Here is a 15,041-nt window from a genome sequence, read left to right as displayed (position 1 = left end):
TCCTTAATTATCTCAAGATTCTTAAAATAATGGCACATGGTCAAACCTTAGCTAAATATTTGATTTAACCTTTTGCAGAAAATGATGTAAGTATGCCACTTAGAACCATATACAAAAATAGACTCAGAATGAATCAGTAACATGAGAAATGAATGTAAAACTTAGATGAAAGAGTTAAATCTTTGTGACATGGATTTGGAATCTTAGGTATGACACCAAAAACATGAATATCAAAGAAAAATAAGTTGAACATCTTAAAAATTAAAATACTCTATGCTGAGTGGATATTATAAGGAAAATGAAGACAACCTACATTATAAATCTAGTATAGAATATCTATGGTTTATAAATAAAAAACATTATCAAAGATATAGAGAAATGAGAACCTATTTATTGGTGGTGTGAATGTAAAATGATAGTGACATGTGTAAAACAGTCTTACAGTTCTTCAAAAGGCTAAACTTGAAATTACTATTGTATTCTTTGCTAATTGCCGTAAGAAATTAAAAGTGAAGGTTCAAACATATATCTAAATGTCAGAGTTTTCAAAGAGTTATGCACAATAGCCAAATGTCCACAGCCCAAGTGTACACCACCAGGTAAATGGATAAATATAATGTATGTGTGTGTGTAATTATTAAGTGTACATCACCAGGTAAATGGATAAATAAAATGTATGTGTGTATATGTATGTATGTGTATGTGTGCATGTAATTACTAAGCTGTAAAAGCTATGTATTGGTGCTATAGTATGGAAGATATTCTGCTAAAAGCAATAAGCTGGACAACAAAGGACAAATTATATTATGAAATAACTACAATAGGCAATAATAGAGATGGAAGTAGATTAGATATCACTGGAAACTAGATGGAAAAGAGATGGGTAATTGTTACTTTGTAGTTACAAGGTTTCTAATTGGGGTGAGGAAAAAGTTTTGGCATTTTTTAATCTAATCAATAAGAGAGTTTCTTTGTTGTTGTTGTTTTTTAACCACAGTTGAAATTTTTAAAACCTAAGTGGTAACACAATGTAAGAAAACAGATTTCCCAGTGTTTTATTCCTTTTGGAGGGTTCTAAAGTTTAAATTAGAGCAATGTATTTTCTAAGCGCACACTTTAAACTCACCAGTTAGTGCATACCACCTGTCCTTTTTGTTGGTAGTTATTTTTTTAGGTAGAGTCTTGAGCATTTTTGCTCAGACTAGCATCAGACCACAGTCCTCTTACATTGGAAACCACAGTCTTGCATCACCCACACCTGGTTTATTGATTGAACTCAATACCATTCACCTGTGCCAGTCTTTCCACTTCTCCCTCTGGAGGACCTGAGATTACAGGTTGAGCCTTTGCTGCATCCTGCCTTCAGTGTATTTTAAAACCTTATAAAAGAAGGAACGACTTTGTGGCATATTTTTTAAATGTAATGATCCTGATAAAATTGCAAAATAAGCTAAATTTTAGGAGAAATGTTTACGTAACTATGAATTGCAACTTTTTACTATTGATGTGATTCAGGACTACAGTCATTTGGCTTTTGTTTCTAGGTACTGGTAATATGTATGAAAATATGTAACCATATGAAACCATAACTGACTTATGATTTTTAATAAAATGTTGTGCCATATTTCTTTACATGAAATTTTGACAAATCATAGATGTTAAGCAATGTGCACTTCAACCTGTTCAACTGTTTGTTTTTATAAAATCTGTTCTTGTCTCTTTAATTGTAAGTAATATATGATCAATGTACATGCAACTTGCAAGCCTATGTCTACTTATTAGATACTTAAGAATTTATGCTATCAGTTTGGAGAGTTTTATCTCTCAAAATGTCATTTTGTTCAATCGTATATAATTGGAATACTATTTATCATGTATTTCAGGCTGCGGGTCTTGGTCGTATGAAACCAAACACACTTGTCCTTGGATTTAAGAAAGATTGGTTACAAGCAGATATGAGAGATGTGGATATGTATATAAACTTATTTCAGTAAGTAGTAACTTTTTAATTCAGAAATATAATTGGCTTAGAAAATGTTAATTTTAAAATCTTGCCCTTGTTTCTTGATCCTTTTCTCATATAGTCTAACAGAAGCATAAAAATAAAAATAATAACTTGAATGTCTGGGGTTTTATTTTGTTTTGCTGTGTTTTGTTTGTGAACTCATGATAGCTGTTGTACTTGCTAGGCAAGCACTTAGCCACTGGAGCCATGGCTCCAGTCCATGGGTTTTTAAATTGGAGATCTGTAACAGGTTTTCAATTTATCTATTTTTATATAGAGAAGGATACATATGCATAAGAAAGTGTGTGTACATCCTTGCATCCTTAATTTAGTAAGCTTTTTCCTCTTCCTAAGTTATTACCGACCAGAATTTCCAAATGTGATCAGAATCATCACAGAATTGTGTGATTGTAGAATACTGCTATCTCAGACTGAGGAACAGCATTTGTTGTTCCCTTCTCAGATGAATTTTTCAATTAAATCATTTGGTTCATCCATTATTTACTTTTCTCTTACTTGTATGTACTTATTTCTTTTAAAGGTAATTTCAGTGACCTTTATGATAAATTTAGTTTTGTTTTACATCATGTTGGTTCATGGATTTTTGTGAATGTATCTTGTTAATCTACTCATGCTTTTTAGAACTGAGTTATTTAATCAAAAGGATACAACTTCTTTTCCTTTTTTTGTCAGGTTTATTCCTTAAATTTAAGAAATATTTCCTTTTCATAATATTCTAAGATTTGCTCAGCAGAACTGTCCTGTTCACACTGAGGACAGGCGTTCCTTCGCATTCTGCTGTGTGTCATCATCACTGATAAAGCAGAACTGTTTGCTCCTTCTTGTGTAGCATTTCTTCCTATACAGACAATTGTCCTTTAAAAAATTTTGATCAGCTGGGCGCTGCTGGCTCACACCTGTAATCTAGCTACTCAGGAGGCTGAGATCTGAGGATTGCAGATCAAAGGGCAGGGAAGTTCATGAGACTCTTACCTCCAATAAACCACCAGAAACCTGGAAGTGGCGCTGTGGCTCAAGTGGTGGAGTGCTCGCCTTAAGCTGAAGAGCTGAGTGACAGCACCCAGGCCCAGAGTTCAAGCCCTACAACCAACACACACACATACATACAAAAAGTTGATCAAGATGCATTATACTTATAATCTGGCTTTGGGAATTGAAACCCCTTTGTACAACTACTTAACAAAAAGCAAAGTCAAAAAATCAAAAACAAACAGGTATGTAGCAAAGCTCCAAAGTCTTATATTTCTTTTTGAGTATTGATCTAACAGTGCTTAATTCACTGTAGTTATCTCCTTTACTGATATTCTTGTTGAGTCCAAAAAATAACCACATGATAATTTGTTTGTATCTTACATATAATGGCTTCATTTTTATAGATGTTTTTGAAAAGTTTTTGAGGAGATAACCTGAACTTAAGCTTTTAACTTTTCATATTGATTTGTAATGCACAATTATGTATGAGGAAAATGTCTCAGCTCATGGTTAAATGCTTTTTAGAAGATTTTTGTTTTTTACTGCAGTTAGATTTGGGGTTTATTCTTTTTCTTTTTTGGGGGGTCATTTGTGGGGCCTGAACTCTGGGACTGGACACTGTCCCTCAGTTCTTCAGCTCAAAGCTAGCACTTTGCCACTTGTTTTTATAAGCAAAATCTATACTGTACATGCTTGGGGACTAGGAAAAGAAAGACAGTGGAAACAAAGATCGGGTTATTTAGGTTTTAAGATATAATCCTAAAGATATTAGGATTACTGCATATTCTTCCATAGTTTTATTTGGTAGGATGAAAGACTGTTACTGCTTTAACCTGTCATGTCAGTACAGTCATGAGTCACTTAATGCTGAAGATACATTCTGAGAAATTTGTCATTGGGTGATTCCTTGTTGTTTGAACAGAGTGCATACAGTTACAGAGACATAGATGGTATAGCCAACTACACAGGATGCATAAGATATGTGGCCATATGTGTATAGCCTCTTATTGAGGGAAATGTCATAAGTCGCATGATTATACTATAAAGATCTATACATAAGTAGTTTTCATGAGTACTCCAGAATAACTGTCATTCATAGCTGCCAACTGATTTTTTTAAACCTGTTAAAACAGTTTTTAAGCTTGGAATCATTCTCAAGCCTCTAATCCTGCTACTTCAGAGGAGGAAATTCTGGATCAATGTTCAAGGCCTGCTTGGGCATAAAAGTCTACAGGAGTCCATCTCAACCAATGCTTGAGCTCAGTGGCACATACTTTGCTTGCTTGTTAAGGTATCAAATAGGAAAATACATGGTAGATGCAGGACACTGCACCTGTCTTCCCTGTGACATCAGAAGGACAAGTAGAATGAGCAAGTCCTCAGCTGGCCTTGGTGTAAAGTGAGACCATTCCTTGAAATTACCAGTGCAAAAAGAGGCTGGAGGTATGGCCACAGTGGTAGAATAGCTGACTAGCAAGTGCAAGGCCATGTGTTCAACCTTAGTACTATAGCCAACTCAAATATTCCCATTATGAATGCCTTCACTTCATATAGAACATAAATAAGGTTTTGTGATTTCCATTCTCGCTCTTCATACTATAGTGATGCCTTTGACATACAATATGGAGTAGTGGTTATCCGCCTACAAGAAGGTCTAGACATATCTCATCTTCAAGGACAAGGTAAATAATGTTTGAATTATGTTTTAATTTTAAAGGTTTGAATTACTTTGCTAGGAAAACTGTATAATTCTCACATTAGCTTTAGTTATTTATTTATTTATTTTTATTGTGAAAATACCATACAGAGCAGTTACAATTACATGGGCAAGGTAATGGGTCCATTTCTTATCAAGCATTGTTGCCTCCTCCTTTGTTTCCCCTTCCCATCTCTTCCCATTTCTCCCCCTGCGCCCCCTCCAGCCAAAGTTGTAAAGTTCATTTTTCACCATAACATCTTATACATCTCATTGTTGCAGTGGGTCCACCCCTGTATCCCTATTTAAACAATTCGTCCCTTCCCCTCCACAAATTATACCAACATCAAATACAGTGAAAACAGGGGTTATACCATGGGGGAGGGACATACAAAGCAACAAAGAAATCATCTTATAAATATGTTAGAAATAATCGCAAGAAAGAAAAAAACATTTGAATCCTTATCTTGGGGTTCATTTCGCCTAACATCAACTTATCTGACCGTTTCTGTTTGTCTCAGACATATACCAGTTATTGCAAACAAATTATCTTTTTTTTTTTTTTGTCGGTCGTGGGGCTTGAACTCTGGGCCTGGGTGCTGTCCCTGCGCTCTTCAGCTCAAGGCAAGTGCTCTACCACGTGAGCCACAGTGCCACTTCCGGTTTTCTAGTGTTTTTTTTCTTTAATTGGAGATAAGACTCTCACGGACTTTTCTGGCTGGGCTGGCTTTGAACCACGATCCTCAGATCTCAGCCTCCTGAGTAGCTAGGATTACAGGCGTGAGCCACCGGTGCCCAGCTATAAATTATCTTTATAAATACCATTTTTTGTGTTACATATTCGCTATATGACATTGTATGATCAGATCTCTTTGGAACTCACTATAGTTTGTATTTTCTCTCTGTACCAGCACAGATGATGGTTAGTGATTGTTAATGGAGAGAGTAAAATTTAAACTGAATCATGAGCTTTAGAAAAGACACTACTTATTATTAGAAACTTACCGCAAATTTGTAAAAATACATAAATAATAGTGTGAGGAAAAATGTTTACGTCATTGAAGTCATATTAATAATGAAAGACTACACTTTATCATAATATTTCCTCTTGTCAGAAAAGACTCAGGATTTTTGACATTCTCATTAAAACTATAGATTCATAGGAAATTGAAAAAAATGGATGTCCTATACCTGTTACATATCTATAATACTGTAATTAAAACAAATTATACCAACATTGGAATAGATCACAGATTACATTCTGGTTTTACCAGCTTCACATACACTTGTAACCATTACCAATCAAGTTGCAAATGGTTCCATTTTATATTTCCCTGTGCTCTCTCTACAGCCCTCACTATATGCTTTTCCTGTTTCCTATCATTACTATGCAGTTGTCATGTCAATAATATTAATAAATCCATTTTATTTTTAAAGCATTTTAAATGAAGGTTGAAACCTAATTAGAGTATTATTTTTGTTTTTGCCATCTTATCAAAACCTGAAATTTCAATATCCTTCAAGGAGTTCCTGGTACTTATATTTATATAATCTTAAGAAATTTTGCATAGTTAGCATTTTCCACTTAGCAGTTTTTCAAATCGTTAGAATTAACCAATATTAAACAGGTACGAGGCATATAATGAACCTTTGTTATCTCTTAATGTATTTAATCTGCTTCTGCTTTCCTGTCCTCCCTTCACTTTAAGCATAGCCTGCAGTTTTCTTTATCCATAACAAAACAGTATGACTTGAAGAAAATTTAGTTTCATATTTTTGCAGTAGGCCTAGTCAAAATAGTATTTCAATCTCTCTTGCTCAAGCAGTGATTCAGCATTAGAGTAAGTGAATTATACCTCTTACCTTTAGTAACTAGTATTCCATAACTAGTAATCCATTTCATCCAGAAGTCACAGTTTGGCTAATAAAAATATAGTACTGTTATTTTCTGAGGTCTGAATAATGATTGAAACTTTAAAAATACACTTTATTCATCATTCTGACATGTTTTGTTCATCACTGGGATTTAGATGAAGTAATATTATTTGGCATAATAGTTAGGAGTACAAGTGTGGGAATCAAGAACATGTCTTTTAATAATCCCAGCTCTTTCCCTTAGGTGTCTATTTCAAGAAATAGAATTAGCCTGCTTCATTCTCTTATTAACACAGCCACCTCATAGAGTTGTCATGAAGATAAATAATGATCACTTCTAGCAGTGCTGGCTAGCACCTGAGCTGTTGTTGTTTCTCCTCAGCCACACAAATAAGTGATGAGGATTGAGGATTGATTATCAATTTTGTTTTACATTTGTCTTCATCTTCACTGTTTATAGAAGTTAAATATGTATCAAACTGCTTGCTTCCTCAACTGAAACTTCTTCAAAACTGAAGCTCATATTTTCATTATGGTCTTATTAGGAAAAGACTACCTCGTGTCTTGGCTTTGTTTAGTGGGCAAATGAACATTTGCCACACTTAACATTTTTTTATATTTGTAACTAACTTTGAAAGTACAGTTGGTTCACTTATTATATATCTCCTTTTATCTATAGATTCTAATACTACATGAACTTTACTCATTACTTATTCCCTTGGACTTAACTCAAATATTTTACTACCTAAGGACTTATATACTTAAATGAATAGTCATATCAAACAATATCATATTTTCTTAAGAAATCATTCATAATAAACTTGTTACTTGATTATAAATTTTGATGAATTTTAATTCATTGTAATTATGAAACTAACACCTCTTGAACAGTTAAAAATGTGATCTTAGATACTGTTTTCAATACTGTCGTGTCTACAGAAGAATTATTGTCATCACAAGAGAAATCACCTGGCACCAAGGATGTTGTACTAAATGTGGACTACAGTAAAAAATCAGATTTAGATACTTCTAAACCACCTGGAGAAAAATCCATTACACATAAAGGTAATTTTTATTAAACAAGAAATTTTATTAATACTTATGCTTTAATTCCAGAGGAGATGGTTGTTATACAAAGTCACCTGTTCTCGAATATGGCATTGTTGATTTCTAGTTGGTCAGGTAAAATGTATCACTTTCAAAAATGGGTTCGAAATGACTACCTGTGTTAGGTGTTTAAAGTGGGGCTTAGAAACAACCATGTGAATGAATTAGTTAATAACATTGTCCTGTGTGTTTTTCTTTATATTTGGTTTAAAGGAAACATTTTAGTTTGATGTATAATTTAAACACGGAAACAACATGGCAGTTTCATAGTAACAATCTCATGAGGTTTTGAGATTATTTCCATCCACAAGTCTATGTGTCATCTATAAAAAGAAAAGAGGGATGACTTCCAAATCTTACTCTCCCATCCTCACTCTCCTACCTCTGTTCAGACTAGTATCTCCATCTTTCCTATCCCCAGCTGTTACGCAACAAGAAAAAATCTGCACTGTAAATCATCAAACCATAGCATACTTTTGATTTCTCTAAGATGATCATTTTTAGGCAAGCATGTCTCTCCACGCTTCATCTCCTTTTACATTATTTGGAAGAACTGATGATGCTGTTTTATTCCTTTCCTTCTTGTAGTTCTTGTTTTCTTAGAGTTAGAAGTGGTTGAACCTGTAGTTCTCACCCATTTCCCTTTGCAGTTCTTTGCTGGCTTGATTATAGTTCTTTTATGCTTTGCCTCAAAATGCCACAAACTGATTCTGATAACTAAGTTTCTGCTTTATTTGAACTTATGTATATATATTTTTTTACCTCTTCCTATTTTTTTTGTTTATCTTACCTAGCATAGATCCTTTCTCTACAATCTGTTAAGAATTATTACTGTAGTTGTGTTTGGGGGCAGTGTAACTTATCAAGCAGCTATTCTGTGTGCTCACAGAATTAGCTTATTAATATATATCACAATCTCATGATCTCATTAAATCATTAATTTTTAAAGAATAAAACCTAGTTCAATACATTTCTCCTTGCTTTTCTATTGTAAAGACCTACATATTTTTAACCTAGTTTAACCATTTTTAAGTGACAAGATTTTCTTGATGTTTCTGAGCTCTTTTAAATGAATATAAAATGTTAGTAGTTACAATTTTAATTATTAAAGGTAAACACTACTAAATTATAAAGACAGTAACATTTAAAATTTAATGTAATAATTGATCCTTTATCCATAATGTGAATAAAAAGTAGCACTCAGAAGTAGTATAGCTTTCTTTTAGATTTGCTTTCTATTTGGCCAGTTCTCTAAATCAGCATAGATACTATAGAGAACTTATAAAAAGTCTTCAGACTTAGAAATATTCTGGTATAGTTATTATATAGGCACAGTATTATATATGGCTGTCTTGTTTATTGAGGTATATATATGCAAGAGAAAAAAAAGAACACCCCTTAAATATTGGATGTGTGCCAGACTCTGAGCTCATTGCACTAATACTTACAAAGTAATCATCTCAAGAGCTAGGTACTGCTAACCCTTTGACAGATGAGGAAATTAAGGAGTTAGGTAACCAGTTTAAGCTCACATAGCTAGGAGAGTGGTAGAGGTAACATTGGAAAGCTGGTTTCTAAGTCAAGATCCCTGTCCAAGTTCAGAGTTTGTGTTTTAAATAATAGAAAAATAGCCCAGTGTTGGTAGCTCACGCCTGTAATCCATACCTGTAATCCTGGCTAAGATCTGATGATTGCAGTTCAAAGCCTGCCCAGGTAGAAAAATCCATGAGACATATCTCCAATTAATCCCCAGAAAATTGGAAGTGGCACTCTGGCTCTTAAGTGGTAGAGGCTAGCCTTGAGCAAAAAGGTTCAGGGGACAGCATCCAGGCCCTGAGTCCAATAAAAAATAAGTGGAGTGAGGCAATCTATTAATTCCAGAAGAAACTGATGAATATTAAAATATAAATGGATTTCTTTCTGTACACATACATGTATACATATATAAATTTTGTTTGAAGAAGCTTAATCCAATGCAACCTTGCATTGAAGACTTGTATCTCTGATGAAATGCCTTAATATTTCCAGTAGTGATTAACTTGTGCAAAAACTACTCATGTCTCTAAAATTGCTTTTCAGTTACCTGCACAGAGATGCAGTAGCATGTTTAAAACTTACATGTTGTCTGCAAAGTCAGTATTTCATGTCACCCTTCTTCTTTACAAGCTATAGATTGGCATCTTCTCAACTGATTTCAAATATTAAAGTATAGAAGTTGGCAGATTTGCTAATTTTGTCTGGGTGAGTGTTAATCATTCACCGTGTAGTGTCTAAAATATTTGCTTTTTAAGATCTTGAGCACTCAATGTAGAAAATATTAATCTTCAGTCTTGATCATTTTTCATGGACTGTTGCTTCATGCTATGTTCTGTTTATAAAAATGTACTCTATTTACATTTTCATCTTATGAATATAAAGGCAATTAACTTAATATTTTGTGTTTTTTAAACATAATCTAGATGAGGAAGAGGATGGCAAGACTCCAACTCAACCACTGTTGAAAAAAGGCAGGCATTTTTCATCATTTTATTTTAATCCCTTTCTTCATACTGTTAACTCTTTAATTCCAACCTTATTATTTTCTTTTTTATTTTATTTCCATGGTGAGGTGATGTTACAGTTATTTATTAAATGCAGATTAGCAAAATTATTATTCCAACTAAACAGTTAAAGCTTCCTGGGGCAAAGTGACATATTACAGACAAGTTATTTTAATCATCATAGCATTTGTGAAATATTCAAACCTGGAAAGTCAATTCTTGTTTTTCTTTTTATTTAAACTGCATGGTTTAGATGATAAGTAGGGACACTGAAATAGGTGTCACTTGAATTCTTTACCATCAGTTGTACCAAGCAGAGTCCTCAATTTTGATACTAATATATTTTTCATTTCAAAAATTACAATATTTCTCACAGTCGTGCTGCGTATGGGAGATACAGTCATGTCAACATACATGAATTTTATGAGCAGGAGATAGAGGTGAGAGTTTCGGAGCAGTGTGGTTTGGTAGCCATATTATTTCATCACACAAAATCATTTCATGTTTGCATACATCATGGCAGCATGAAAAGTGAATGACAGAGACATCCTGGAAAAGTGACCAGATTTCCTTCTATGGATTTCTGCTTTTAAAATTTTAGTACTGGAATTTTGTAATAGTCATTTGCTTGTTCACAGAGCTAAGGATGGATTGATCTATCTATTTATCTATCTATCTCTGTCTACCTACCTACCTACCTACCTACCTATGTATAGCCCTTTAATGTTACAGCACTAGGGTTCTCTTCCACAGAGTTCCCATCATCTTTCTGTGATTTCAAGAAAGATGTAGCAATATGACTTTAGAATTGAGAGAGCAAAAAATAAAAATGAAGAAGTTGATCCTGACACTAAGGTATTACTCATTATAAGATGGTATTGGTATATCTTCAATTCCCTTCTGTCATTTATTATACTTTTTTATTTTTTAAATAAAATGTTATGTGAGCTGTAAATCATTGAGATTCTGGATGACAAAAGAAATACTTTCACACAACAGGTATAAACTTGATTTGTCCAGTTAACCTAAAGTGTCTTCACTAGCAAAATGTAATTTTTTGAGTGGTATTTAAGATTCCACTAATATTCATCAGAATGCTTCATCATATTAGAAAGCAAGCAAGATAATTTGGGTGAGAACTGCTGTTATAAGAAAGTATCAACATTTTAAAGTATATTGAAATTATAAACTACAAGTTTATGATGGATGCCATATACAATTATCTTAAAACATGTAGGAAATTATAGAAATGTGACAAAAAGACTTTATTTACTTCTCACATTTTATTTTTTATCTTGATCCTTTAGAATCCAAAGGCCCTGCTGCACCTTTAAATGTAGCTGACCAAAAGCTCCTTGAAGCTAGTACACAATTTCAGAAAAAACAAGGAAAGAATACTATTGATGTTTGGTGGCTATTTGATGATGGAGGTAAGATCAGTAGTATATTTTTTAGATAGTTTAAAACATTGCATATGTGAAAATAGTACTAAAAAATGTCATGTACTTTTCAGGTATAGACACCAAGTTTTGTTAGCATTCTCAAGAGCACATGCTTTAATGTTGTCATGTCTTATTATTTGTTTTTGGCAGAAATATCATAGCAATGGTGCTGTGCTTTTCTTTCTGTGTCTTAGCAGGGTAGTACTGATGTCTGTGGAGTTACTTGAATCATTGAGTCAAGTGGATTTTTGGCCAGGTTTACCCACTGAAAAGTTGCTTTTATCTTCCTCTTTATGATTACAGAGGTTACTTTGTGGTTATATAAATATGCTATTTGTCTCTCAGCTAAACACAAATATTTAGCATCCACTGAGGTTTTAAAGCTATTACTGTTATGCTATTGTGTTGGTTGTCAAAAGGTGAATTGTCCATTCCTACCATTCTTTTTTGTTAGTTGACACTTTACTGTAAGGAAAAACTTTCTCTTTTGTATCAGTGCTTGTTTATTGATTCTTATTTTAGAGCTTCAGTATGATACAAATTGTTACTCATTTATTTTGATATTCCAGTTGCCCATAGTTAGCCAGCAAAATGTCACTTAACTGCTGTGTCCACTTGTCATGCCCACTCATTCTTGTTATTGCTTTCTGAAATAAGATAATGTTCCAGGTTCCATTTTGTAGTTTCATACTTTGTCAACATAATCCATGGAAGGAACCTTTAATCCAGCAAGCCCTGGTTTGGTTTAGTGGAGAATAGTAAAGATCAGGGCATTACCTTGGCTGTGGCTGGTAGAATATTACTGTTCCCAGACCCTCTCACTTGGCAGAGCTGGGAAATGTACTATATGCATATTTGTGTATATCTAATAACATTGGAAACACATCTCCAGTCTTGTTTATTTCTCCTGTCAGTGTGAAGCCTGACTCCTATTAGTATCTATCCATTTCTTCAATCCTGCCTAATTGATTCATTTTCTTACTGTCAGGCTACTATCCCATTTGATGACACTATTTGAAGATCACCAACTATTGAGTTTCCCTTCTTACTCCCTAATAACTTCTTGACTAAATTATCAAGACAGTTTTATTTGTATTGAATTGTTGTAAATATGCTTTTAGAAACAAAGTTGAAAATAGTTTGTTTGAGATACTATCATTTTAGTAAATGATTTGTTATATTTTTGTTTAGGTTTAACATTATTGATACCTTATCTTCTGACAACCAAAAAAAAGTGGAAGGACTGTAAGATCAGAGTGTTCATTGGTGGAAAAATAAACAGAATAGATCATGACCGGAGAGCGTAAGTTTATTTTAAATTAACCTAAGGAGTCTTAGTATACATTTGATAGGCGTAGTATCATTATCTTAGTATACATTTGATAGACTAAAACTTAGATAATCTAAGAAATATGAGTCACGTTGCTCTGTCTTATACTGAAGCATGTTTAATATATTGGTACTTGATTATCACAGTATACATTTTATATGGTAAAATGTAAGACAGTCCAAAAAATACCAGTCATGTTGCTCTGTCGTATATTGAAGCAATATATGATAGACAATACCTTTGATGATCTGTCTACCTATTCCTTTTCCATTCTTACTTCCTGTTCCTTTTCCATTCTTCCTATTCCTCCAAATATGCCCTCTATTCTATGTGTCCTTCTGCACATTTCAGAATTTGGTGGCTTTGCATTTACTCATCTCCCTCCTGTACACAGCTTTCACCACCTCACTCTTTTCTCTGTGTATGTGTGCCTGCATGTGTACAAGCACACATTTTGGGGGGCTTAACTCAGGGCCTGGCATGATCCTGTAACTTTTTCACTCAAGACTGGCATTCTACCACTTGAGCCGTAACACCATTTCTGGATTTTTGGTGTTTAATGGGAGATAAGAATCTCACAGGCTTTCCTGTCAGGGCTGGCTTCAAACTGATCCTCAGATCTCAGACTCCTGAGTAGCTAGGATTGTAAGTGTGTAGCTGTGATTACAGCTCCAGCTTCCTTCTTTTCTTTTTAAATGTTCATCCCTAGCCTAGCTCAGTTTTTTTTGAATGCACAACCCTATTGTTCTCTTGATTCTCTCACTCCCAACTAAGTCATGTTTCCACCCTGAGTACATGTGATACCACTTTCTGGCTTATATTTATTTTCTTAAATTTGAATTTTTTGAAACCTAATGCCTAGCAGGTTGCATAGCAGGCCCTTAGGAAATACTTTCCCATATTTAACTAGTTGTTCATTTACAACAGTGCCTTATGCAAGAAATATTAGTAGTGAATTTAACAGATAAATTGTTGTTTGTCTGTTTGCTATACCTTTAGTTGAAAAAAAAATCATTAGTTCTTATTCATGAAACTGTAACCCCTCTGTACAGCATCTTTACAATAAAATAAAATTTAAAAAAATCATTAGTCATAAAATCTTGTTTGTGTTCTCTAATATGTTGGAACTTTCCTATTGTCACCAGGGTTTTATTGCCATCATATATCCCTCCCTGAAAGTCAGTTTATTGATACTCCTTTTCCACTGTTTATTCCCACCAACAACCACCAAAAACAAATGTTATGAACTTCATCTTCCATCAGCTGTATCTTCCACTTGGCATAGGAAGTCACATTTGGACCTTGAGATAAGCATTCTTCTTAATTGAGATAATCCAAAACCAATTTTAAAAATATTTTTGCTTAAATTTAATGTTTATCAGTACACTTTGATGAATAAAAAAACTTGTTACAATGCAAATTTCCTCTTTCTCCATCTACCCATTACTGAGTACTAAAGAGAGATTCCAAGAAAGTAGAATAGAAGTAACAGTAGTCTATGGTCAGGTAATTCAGACACCATCAAATAAATAGATTCAGCCCAATATAGAATAAAAATACTTAACATTCTTCACATACCTGAATTCTGTTCATTTTTTGTTATAGGATGGCTACCTTGCTTAGCAAGTTCCGAATCGACTTCTCTGATATCATGGTCCTAGGAGATATCAATACTAAGCCAAAGAAAGAAAAGTAAGTTTTTGGATACAGTACTCGTACAAGTTTTCAGTTTATAGATAGACTACCTAGTCGCCTAGTCATAGATAATTCAATTACACTAATTGCCTAAGTCAGGTGGTTTTTTTTCTTCCCAATTGTTAATTATATGTGAAGCCAACTGATAGTTAACAAACTAGTAGCAGATATTGAAGTAAGTCAATTTTCAAAGGGGATTTCATTACTAGTTTGCAGGTGCTTTCTGAAAGTTGTTAGTGCCACAGGAATTTCAGGTTTTTGTAATTTCAGATAGGTTCCATAGTTATCATAAGCATTCAACTCCCATTCTACATAACTTTTAACTTTTCATTGTTCGTTTTATTGTTAGTATAGGAGA

At 33.7% G+C, this 15,041-nt stretch overlaps 1 protein-coding gene across 1 annotated transcript in view; it reads left to right on the top strand.

Annotated features, from left to right (window-relative positions):
- Positions 1-15,041, top strand: part of Slc12a2 (solute carrier family 12 (sodium/potassium/chloride transporter), member 2) — a gene marked incomplete at its 5' end in the record, with an annotated part of 70,728 nt that overhangs the window by 50,026 nt on the left and 5,661 nt on the right. The window contains 7 exons of the mRNA XM_013015530.1: positions 1,884-1,990; positions 4,601-4,680; positions 7,509-7,634; positions 10,136-10,183; positions 11,524-11,646; positions 12,850-12,961; positions 14,594-14,680. Of these exons, the coding sequence (XP_012870984.1) occupies positions 1,884-1,990; positions 4,601-4,680; positions 7,509-7,634; positions 10,136-10,183; positions 11,524-11,646; positions 12,850-12,961; positions 14,594-14,680 (683 nt within the window). The remainder of the gene's footprint in view (positions 1-1,883; positions 1,991-4,600; positions 4,681-7,508; positions 7,635-10,135; positions 10,184-11,523; positions 11,647-12,849; positions 12,962-14,593; positions 14,681-15,041) is intronic.

The sequence above is a fragment of the Dipodomys ordii genome, unplaced genomic scaffold (assembly GCF_000151885.1).
Source record: "Dipodomys ordii isolate 6190 unplaced genomic scaffold, Dord_2.0 Scaffold27, whole genome shotgun sequence".
In the NCBI taxonomy this organism is placed as follows: Eukaryota; Metazoa; Chordata; class Mammalia; order Rodentia; family Heteromyidae; genus Dipodomys; species Dipodomys ordii.
The sequence above is the reverse complement of the archived record's forward strand: the minus strand, read 5'-3'. Positions and strand labels throughout refer to the sequence as shown.